We start from the raw sequence: 10,725 nt of genomic DNA, 5'->3' as shown, positions 1-10,725 counted from the left end.
TGGTATATGACGTGTAGTATGTATTATACTGTATACAGCCCGGTATATGACGTGTAGTATATATTATACTGTATACAGCCTGGTATATGACGTGTAGTATATATTATACTGTATACAGCCGGTATATGACGTGTAGTATATATTATACTGTATACAGCCCGGTATATGACCTGTAGTATATATTATACTGTATACAGCCCGGTATATGACGTGTAGAATGTGTATTATACTGTATACAGCCCGGTATATGACGTGTAGTATGTATATTATACTGTATACAGCCCGGTATATGACGTGTAGAATGTATATTATACTGTATACAGCCCGGTATATGACGTGTAGTGTGTATTATACTGTATACAGCCCGGTATATGACGTGTAGTGTGTATTATACTGTATACAGCCCGGTATATGACGTGTAGTGTGTATTATACTGTATACAGCCCGGTATATGACGTGTAGTGTGTATTATACTGTATACAGCCCGGTATATGACGTGTAGTGTGTATTATACTGTATACAGCCCGGTATATGACGTGTAGTGTGTGTATTATACTGTATACAGCCCGGTATATGACGTGTAGTGTGTGTATTATACTGTATACAGCCCGGTATATGACGTGTAGTGTGTGTATTATACTGTATACAGCCCGGTATATGACGTGTAGTGTGTGTATTATACTGTATACAGCCCGGTATATGACGTGTAGTGTGTGTATTATACTGTATACAGCCCGGTATATGACGTGTAGTGTGTGTATTATACTGTATACAGCCCGGTATATGACGTGTAGTGTGTGTATTATACTGTATACAGCCCGGTATATGACGTGTAGTGTGTGTATTATACTGTATACAGCCCGGTATATGACGTGTAGTGTGTGTATTATACTGTATACAGCCCGGTATATGACGTGTAGTGTGTGTATTATACTGTATACAGCCCGGTATATGACGTGTAGTGTGTGTATTTATACTGTATACAGCCCGGTATATGACGTGTAGTGTGTGTATTATACTGTATACAGCCCGGTATATGACGTGTAGTGTGTGTATTATACTGTATACAGCCGGTATATGACGTGTAGTGTGTGTATTATACTGTATACAGCCCGGTATATGACGTGTAGTGTGTGTATTATACTGTATACAGCCCGGTATATGACGTGTAGTGTGTGTATTATACTGTATACAGCCCGGTATATGACGTGTAGTGTGTGTATTATACTGTATACAGCCCGGTATATGACGTGTAGTGTGTGTATTATACTGTATACAGCCCGGTATATGACGTGTAGTGTGTGTATTATACTGTATACAGCCCGGTATATGACGTGTAGTGTGTGTATTATACTGTATACAGCCCGGTATATGACGTGTAGTGTGTGTATTATACTGTATACAGCCCGGTATATGACGTGTAGTGTGTGTATTATACTGTATACAGCCCGGTATATGACGTGTAGTGTGTGTATTATACTGTATACAGCCCGGTATATGACGTGTAGTGTGTGTATTATACTGTATACAGCCCGGTATATGACGTGTAGTGTGTGTATTATACTGTATACAGCCCGGTATATGACGTGTAGTGTGTGTATTATACTGTATACAGCCCGGTATATGACGTGTAGTGTGTGTATTATACTGTATACAGCCCGGTATATGACGTGTAGTGTGTGTATTATACTGTATACAGCCCGGTATATGACGTGTAGTGTGTGTATTATATGACCTGACCTGTAGCGTGTTATTCCAGGCAGGTTGTACAGGGGGCGCTGCTCTTGAACATGATCTCTCATGCTGAGCCCCCCGCCATCCTCACTCCCGGAGCTTTTGATGCCGCTCTGCCAACTCTGGTCACTGTGCAGGTAACGCAACGCCTGTGTAATGTATATACGAGGGTCACACCCCAGATTACGCCGGTCACTGACTACTGTCTCCTCGTGTTACCCCGGTCACTGACTACTGTCTCCTCGTGTTACCCCGGTCACTGACTACTGTCTCTCGTGTTACCCCGGTCACTGACTACTGTCTCCTCGTGTTACCCCGGTCACTGACTACTGTCTCCTCGTGTTACCCCGGTCACTGACTACTGTCTCCTCGTGTTACCCCGGTCACTGACTACTGTCTCCTCGTGTTTACCCCGGTCACTGACTACTGTCTCCTCGTGTTACCCCGGTCACTGACTACTGTCTCCTCGTGTTACCCCGGTCACTGACTACTGTCTCCTCGTGTTACCCCGGTCACTGACTACTGTCTCCTCGTGTTACCCCGGTCACTGACTACTGTCTCCTCGTGTTACCCCGGTCACTGACTACTGTCTCCTCGTGTTACCCCGGTCACTGACTACTGTCTCCTCGTGTTACCCCGGTCACTGACTACTGTCTCCTCGTGTTACCCCGGTCACTGACTACTGTCTCCTCGTGTTACCCCGGTCACTGACTACTGTCTCCTCGTGTTACCCCGGTCACTGACTACTGTCTCCTCGTGTTACCCCGGTCACTGACTACTGTCTCCTCGTGTTACCTCGGTCACTGACTACTGTATCCATGGATTACCCCGGTCACTGACTACTGTCTCCTCGTGTTACCCCGGTCACTGACTACTGTCTCCTCGTGTTACCCCGGTCACTGACTACTGTCTCCTCGTGTTACCCCGGTCACTGACTACTGTCTCCTCGTGTTACCCGTCACTGACTACTGTCTCCATGGATTACCCCGGTCACTGACTACTGTCTCCTCGTGTTACCCCGGTCACTGACTACTGTCTCCTCGTGTTACCCCGGTCACTGACTACTGTCTCCTCGTGTTACCCCGGTCACTGACTACTGTCTCCTCGTGTTACCCCGGTCACTGACTACTGTCTCCTCGTGTTACCCCGGTCACTGACTACTGTCTCCTCGTGTTACCCCGGTCACTGACTACTGTCTCCTCGTGTTACCCCGGTCACTGACTACTGTCTCCTCGTGTTACCCCGGTCACTGACTACTGTCGCCTCGTGTTACCCCGGTCACTGACTACTGTCGCCTCGTGTTACCCCGGTCACTGACTACTGTCGCCTCGTGTTACCCCGGTCACTGACTACTGTCTCCTCGTGTTACCCCGGTCACTGACTACTGTCTCCTCGTGTTACCCCGGTCACTGACTACTGTCTCCTCGTGTTACCCCGGTCACTGACTACTGTCTCCTCGTGTTACCCGGTCACTGACTACTGTCTCCTCGTGTTACCCCGGTCACTGACTACTGTCTCCTCGTGTTACCCCGGTCACTGACTACTGTCTCCTCGTGTTACCCCGGTCACTGACTACTGTCTCCTCGTGTTACCTCGGTCACTGACTACTGTATCCATGGATTACCCCGGTCACTGACTACTGTCTCCTCGTGTTACCCCGGTCACTGACTACTGTCTCCTCGTGTTACCCCGGTCACTGACTACTGTCTCCTCGTGTTACCCCGGTCACTGACTACTGTCTCCTCGTGTTACCCCGGTCACTGACTACTGTCTCCTCGTGTTACCCCGGTCACTGACTACTGTCTCCTCGTGTTACCTCGGTCACTGACTACTGTATCCATGGATTACCCCGGTCACTGACTACTGTCTCCTCGTGTTACCCCGGTCACTGACTACTGTCTCCTCGTGTTACCCCGGTCACTGACTACTGTCTCCTCGTGTTACCCCGGTCACTGACTACTGTCTCCTGGGATTACCCCGGTCACTGACTACTGTCTCCTGAGATTACCCCGGTCACTGACTACTGTCTCCTCGTGTTACCCCGGTCACTGACTACTGTCTCCTGGGATTACCCCGGTCACTGACTACTGTCTCCTCGTGTTACCCCGGTCACTGACTACTGTCTCCTCGTGTTACCCCGGTCACTGACTACTGTCTCCTCGTGTTACCCCGGTCACTGACTACTGTCTCCTCGTGTTACCCCGGTCACTGACTACTGTCTCCTCGTGTTACCCCGGTCACTGACTACTGTCTCCTCGTGTTACCCCGGTCACTGACTACTGTCGCCTCGTGTTACCCCGGTCACTGACTACTGTCGCCTCGTGTTACCCCGGTCACTGACTACTGTCTCCTCGTGTTACCCCGGTCACTGACTACTGTCTCCATGGATTACCCCGGTCACTGACTACTGTCTCCTCGTGTTACCCCGGTCACTGACTACTGTCTCCTCGTGTTACCCCGGTCACTGACTACTGTCTCCTCGTGTTACCCCGGTCACTGACTACTGTATCCATGGATTACCCCGGTCACTGACTACTGTCTCCTCGTGTTACCCCGGTCACTGACTACTGTCTCCTCGTGTTACCCCGGTCACTGACTACTGTCTCCTCGTGTTACCCCGGTCACTGACTACTGTCTCCTCGTGTTACCCCGGTCACTGACTACTGTCGCCTCGTGTTACCCCGGTCACTGACTACTGTCGCCTCGTGTTACCCCGGTCACTGACTACTGTCGCCTCGTGTTACCCCGGTCACTGACTACTGTCTCCTCGTGTTACCCCGGTCACTGACTACTGTCTCCTCGTGTTACCCCGGTCACTGACTACTGTCTCCTCGTGTTACCTCGGTCACTGACTACTGTCTCCTCGTGTTACCCCGGTCACTGACTACTGTCTCCTCGTGTTACCCCGGTCACTGACTACTGTCTCCTCGTGTTACCCCGGTCACTGACTACTGTCTCCTCGTGTTACCTCGGTCACTGACTACTGTATCCATGGATTACCCCGGTCACTGACTACTGTCTCCTCGTGTTACCCCGGTCACTGACTACTGTCTCCTCGTGTTACCCCGGTCACTGACTACTGTCTCCTCGTGTTACCCCGGTCACTGACTACTGTCTCCTCGTGTTACCCCGGTCACTGACTACTGTCGCCTCGTGTTACCCCGGTCACTGACTACTGTCGCCTCGTGTTACCCCGGTCACTGACTACTGTCTCCTCGTGTTACCCCGGTCACTGACTACTGTCTCCTCGTGTTACCCCGGTCACTGACTACTGTCTCCTCGTGTTACCCCGGTCACTGACTACTGTCTCCTCGTGTTACCCCGGTCACTGACTACTGTCGCCTCGTGTTACCCCGGTCACTGACTACTGTCGCCTCGTGTTACCCCGGTCACTGACTACTGTCGCCTCGTGTTACCCCGGTCACTGACTACTGTCTCCTCGTGTTACCCCGGTCACTGACTACTGTCTCCTCGTGTTACCCCGGTCACTGACTACTGTCTCCTCGTGTTACCCCGGTCACTGACTACTGTCTCCTCGTGTTACCCCGGTCACTGACTACTGTCTCCTCGTGTTACCCCGGTCACTGACTACTGTCTCCTCGTGTTACCCCGGTCACTGACTACTGTCTCCTCGTGTTACCCCGGTCACTGACTACTGTCTCCTCGTGTTACCCCGGTCACTGACTACTGTCTCCTCGTGTTACCTCGGTCACTGACTACTGTATCCATGGATTACCCCGGTCACTGACTACTGTCTCCTCGTGTTACCCCGGTCACTGACTACTGTCTCCTCGTGTTACCCCGGTCACTGACTACTGTCTCCTCGTGTTACCCCGGTCACTGACTACTGTCTCCTCGTGTTACCCCGGTCACTGACTACTGTCTCCTCGTGTTACCCCGGTCACTGACTACTGTCTCCTCGTGTTACCTCGGTCACTGACTACTGTATCCATGGATTACCCCGGTCACTGACTACTGTCTCCTCGTGTTACCCCGGTCACTGACTACTGTCGCCTCGTGTTACCCCGGTCACTGACTACTGTCTCCTCGTGTTACCCCGGTCACTGACTACTGTCTCCTGGGATTACCCCGGTCACTGACTACTGTCTCCTCGTGTTACCCCGGTCACTGACTACTGTCTCCTCGTGTTACCCCGGTCACTGACTACTGTCTCCTCGTGTTACCCCGGTCACTGACTACTGTCTCCTGGGATTACCCCGGTCACTGACTACTGTCTCCTGAGATTACCCCGGTCACTGACTACTGTCTCCTCGTGTTACCCCGGTCACTGACTACTGTCTCCTGGGATTACCCCGGTCACTGACTACTGTCTCCTCGTGTTACCCCGGTCACTGACTACTGTCTCCTCGTGTTACCCCGGTCACTGACTACTGTCTCCTCGTGTTACCCCGGTCACTGACTACTGTCTCCTCGTGTTACCCCGGTCACTGACTACTGTCTCCTCGTGTTACCCCGGTCACTGACTACTGTCTCCTCGTGTTACCCCGGTCACTGACTACTGTCTCCTCGTGTTACCCCGGTCACTGACTACTGTCTCCTCGTGTTACCCCGGTCACTGACTACTGTCTCCTCGTGTTACCCCGGTCACTGACTACTGTCGCCTCGTGTTACCCCGGTCACTGACTACTGTCGCCTCGTGTTACCCCGGTCACTGACTACTGTCTCCTCGTGTTACCCCGGTCACTGACTACTGTCTCCATGGATTACCCCGGTCACTGACTACTGTCTCCTCGTGTTACCCCGGTCACTGACTACTGTCTCCTCGTGTTACCCCGGTCACTGACTACTGTCTCCTCGTGTTACCCCGGTCACTGACTACTGTATCCATGGATTACCCCGGTCACTGACTACTGTCTCCTCGTGTTACCCCGGTCACTGACTACTGTCTCCTCGTGTTACCCCGGTCACTGACTACTGTCTCCTCGTGTTACCCCGGTCACTGACTACTGTCTCCTCGTGTTACCCCGGTCACTGACTACTGTCGCCTCGTGTTACCCCGGTCACTGACTACTGTCGCCTCGTGTTACCCCGGTCACTGACTACTGTCGCCTCGTGTTACCCCGGTCACTGACTACTGTCTCCTCGTGTTACCCCGGTCACTGACTACTGTCTCCTCGTGTTACCCCGGTCACTGACTACTGTCTCCTCGTGTTACCCCGGTCACTGACTACTGTCTCCTCGTGTTACCCCGGTCACTGACTACTGTCTCCTCGTGTTACCCCGGTCACTGACTACTGTCTCCTCGTGTTACCTCGGTCACTGACTACTGTATCCTCGTGTTACCCCGGTCACTGACTACTGTCTCCTCGTGTTACCCCGGTCACTGACTACTGTCTCCTCGTGTTACCCCGGTCACTGACTACTGTCTCCTCGTGTTACCTCGGTCACTGACTACTGTATCCATGGATTACCCCGGTCACTGACTACTGTCTCCTCGTGTTACCCCGGTCACTGACTACTGTCTCCTCGTGTTACCCCGGTCACTGACTACTGTCTCCTCGTGTTACCCCGGTCACTGACTACTGTCTCCTCGTGTTACCCCGGTCACTGACTACTGTCTCCTCGTGTTACCTCGGTCACTGACTACTGTATCCATGGATTACCCCGGTCACTGACTACTGTCTCCTCGTGTTACCCCGGTCACTGACTACTGTCTCCTCGTGTTACCCCGGTCACTGACTACTGTCTCCTGGGATTACCCCGGTCACTGACTACTGTCTCCTGAGATTACCCCGGTCACTGACTACTGTCTCCTCGTGTTACCCCGGTCACTGACTACTGTCTCCTCGTGTTACCCCGGTCACTGACTACTGTCTCCTCGTGTTACCCCGGTCACTGACTACTGTCTCCTCGTGTTACCCCGGTCACTGACTACTGTCTCCTCGTGTTACCTCGGTCACTGACTACTGTCTCCTGAGATTACCCCGGTCACTGACTACTGTCTCCTCGTGTTACCCCGGTCACTGACTACTGTCTCCTGGGATTACCCCGGTCACTGACTACTGTCTCCTCGTGTTACCCCGGTCACTGACTACTGTCTCCTCGTGTTACCCCGGTCACTGACTACTGTCTCCTCGTGTTACCCCGGTCACTGACTACTGTCTCCTCGTGTTACCCCGGTCACTGACTACTGTCTCCTCGTGTTACCCCGGTCACTGACTCCTGTCTCCTCGTGTTACCCCGGTCACTGACTACTGTCTCCTCGTGTTACCCCGGTCACTGACTACTGTCTCCTCGTGTTACCCCGGTCACTGACTACTGTCTCCTCGTGTTACCCCGGTCACTGACTACTGTCTCCATGGATTACCCCGGTCACTGACTCCTGTCTCCTCGTGTTACCCCGGTCACTGACTCCTGTCTCCTCGTGTTACCCCGGTCACTGACTACTGTCTCCTCGTGTTACCCCGGTCACTGACTACTGTCTCCTCGTGTTACCCCGGTCACTGACTACTGTCTCCTGGGATTACCCCGGTCACTGACTACTGTCTCCTCGTGTTACCCCGGTCACTGACTACTGTCTCCTCGTGTTACCCCGGTCACTGACTACTGTCTCCTCGTGTTACCCCGGTCACTGACTACTGTCTCCTGGGATTACCCCGGTCACTGACTACTGTCTCCTCGTGTTACCCCGGTCACTGACTCCTGTCTCCATGGATTACCCCGGTCACTGACTACTGTCTCCTCGTGTTACCCCGGTCACTGACTACTGTCTCCTCGTGTTACCCCGGTCACTGACTACTGTCTCCTCGTGTTACCCCGGTCACTGACTACTGTCTCCTCGTGTTACCCCGGTCACTGACTACTGTCTCCTCGTGTTACCCCGGTCACTGACTACTGTCTCCTCGTGTTACCCCGGTCACTGACTACTGTCTCCTCGTGTTACCCCGGTCACTGACTACTGTCTCCTCGTGTTACCCCGGTCACTGACTACTGTCTCCTCGTGTTACCCCGGTCACTGACTACTGTCTCCTCGTGTTACCCCGGTCACTGACTACTGTCTCCTCGTGTTACCCCGGTCACTGACTACTGTCTCCTCGTGTTACCCCGGTCACTGACTACTGTCTCCTCGTGTTACCCCGGTCACTGACTACTGTCTCCTCGTGTTACCCCGGTCACTGACTACTGTCTCCTCGTGTTACCCCGGTCACTGACTACTGTCTCCTCGTGTTACCCCGGTCACTGACTACTGTCTCCTCGTGTTACCCCGGTCACTGACTACTGTCTCCTCGTGTTACCCCGGTCACTGACTACTGTCTCCATGGATTACCCCGGTCACTGACTACTGTCTCCTCGTGTTACCCCGGTCACTGACTACTGTCTCCTCGTGTTACCCCGGTCACTGACTACTGTCTCCTCGTGTTACCCCGGTCACTGACTACTGTCTCCTCGTGTTACCCCGGTCACTGACTACTGTCTCCTCGTGTTACCCCGGTCACTGACTACTGTCTCCTCGTGTTACCCCGGTCACTGACTACTGTCTCCATGGATTACCCCGGTCACTGACTACTGTCTCCTCGTGTTACCCCGGTCACTGACTACTGTCTCCTGGGATTACCCCGGTCACTGACTACTGTCTCCTCGTGTTACCCCGGTCACTGACTACTGTCTCCTCGTGTTACCCCGGTCACTGACTACTGTCTCCTCGTGTTACCCCGGTCACTGACTACTGTATCCATGGATTACCCCGGTCACTGACTACTGTCTCCTGGGATTATTTGCAGGTGGATTTCCCGGATGTTACTCCGCTGTTTCGGCGCCCCCTGATGGAGGAGACGTCACATGACGCATGCCCTGAGATTGCTGCACCGGCGCTCCAGTTCCTGGCACATCGCAGCTCTGTGCTCCTGTAAGCTCCGCCTCATGTGTCACCTGGCTCTGCGGCCGCCATCTTTTCCTGCTGACAATCTCTCCTTGGGTCCCTCAGGTTGTCGGAGATGGATAAGCGGTGCCTCTGGTATCACCGCCGATGTCCCCACAAGACCCCCAACCTCCTGCCCCTGATCCTCGGCAGCGCCCCTGGCTGGGACCCCCCCTCTATAGCCGCTATGTACCGCGTCCTGGAGGACTGGACCTTCTTCGACTGCCCCCTGGAGGCGCTGAGCCTGCTGAGCCCCTGGTGAGACCTCAGCTGCTGCAGAACCTCTGGGGAGGGGCAATATACAGACTTCAGCTACTGCAGAACCTCATTGTGTGCGTCTCCCTCCAGCTTTGCAGATGAGCGGCTGCGGGCGAGGGCGTGTCTGGAGCTGGAGCGCCTGTCATGTGACCAGTTACTGATATTCCTTCCGCAGTTGGTGCAGGTAACATAACCCCTCCCCCTCCCCCTCCTTTCCTCCCCCTCCCCCTCCTCCTCCTCTCCCCTCCCCCGCCGCTCTCACTCATCTTCCCTCACAGGCGCTGAAGTTTGAGTGGCGGCCGAATAATGCTCTGGTGAGACTCCTCCTCCACCGATCCCTGCAGAGCATCCAGGTGCTGCACCGGCTCTACTGGTAAGGGGCGGGACTAACACTGTGCTGGGGAGGGGCGGGACTAACACTGACTGTGCTGGGGAGGGGCTAACACTGACTGTGCTGGAGAGGGGCGGGACTAACACTGACTGTGCTGGGGCGGGGCTAACACTGACTGTGCTGGGGAGGGGCTAACACTGACTGTGCTGGGGCGGGGCTAACACTGACTGTGCTGGGGAGGGGCGGGACTAACACTGACTGTGCTGGGACGGGGCTAACACTGACTGTGCTGGAGAGGGGCGGGACTAACACTGACTGTGCTGGGGCGGGGCTAACACTGACTGTGCTGGGGAGGGGCGGGACTAACACTGACTGTGCTGGGACGGGGCTAACACTGACTGTGCTGGAGAGGGGCGGGACTAACACTGACTGTGCTGGGACGGGGCTAACACTGACTGTGCTGGGGAGGGGCGGGACTAACACTGACTGTGCTGGGGAGGGGCGGGACTAACACTGACTGTGC

General features: G+C 53.9%; 1 protein-coding gene across 1 annotated transcript in view; it reads left to right on the top strand.

The window, feature by feature from the left end:
- Positions 1 to 1,746: 1,746 nt before the first annotated feature.
- Positions 1,747 to 10,725, top strand: part of LOC142188582 (phosphatidylinositol 3-kinase C2 domain-containing subunit gamma-like) — a gene marked incomplete at its 5' end in the record, with an annotated part of 59,880 nt that continues 50,901 nt past the window's right edge. The window contains 5 exons of the mRNA XM_075261873.1: positions 1,747 to 1,871; positions 9,477 to 9,601; positions 9,680 to 9,871; positions 9,962 to 10,055; positions 10,150 to 10,244. Of these exons, the coding sequence (XP_075117974.1) occupies positions 1,747 to 1,871; positions 9,477 to 9,601; positions 9,680 to 9,871; positions 9,962 to 10,055; positions 10,150 to 10,244 (631 nt within the window). The remainder of the gene's footprint in view (positions 1,872 to 9,476; positions 9,602 to 9,679; positions 9,872 to 9,961; positions 10,056 to 10,149; positions 10,245 to 10,725) is intronic.

The sequence above is a fragment of the Leptodactylus fuscus genome, unplaced genomic scaffold, assembly GCF_031893055.1.
Source record: "Leptodactylus fuscus isolate aLepFus1 unplaced genomic scaffold, aLepFus1.hap2 HAP2_SCAFFOLD_553, whole genome shotgun sequence".
In the NCBI taxonomy this organism is placed as follows: Eukaryota; Metazoa; Chordata; class Amphibia; order Anura; family Leptodactylidae; genus Leptodactylus; species Leptodactylus fuscus.
The sequence above is the reverse complement of the archived record's forward strand: the minus strand, read 5'-3'. Positions and strand labels throughout refer to the sequence as shown.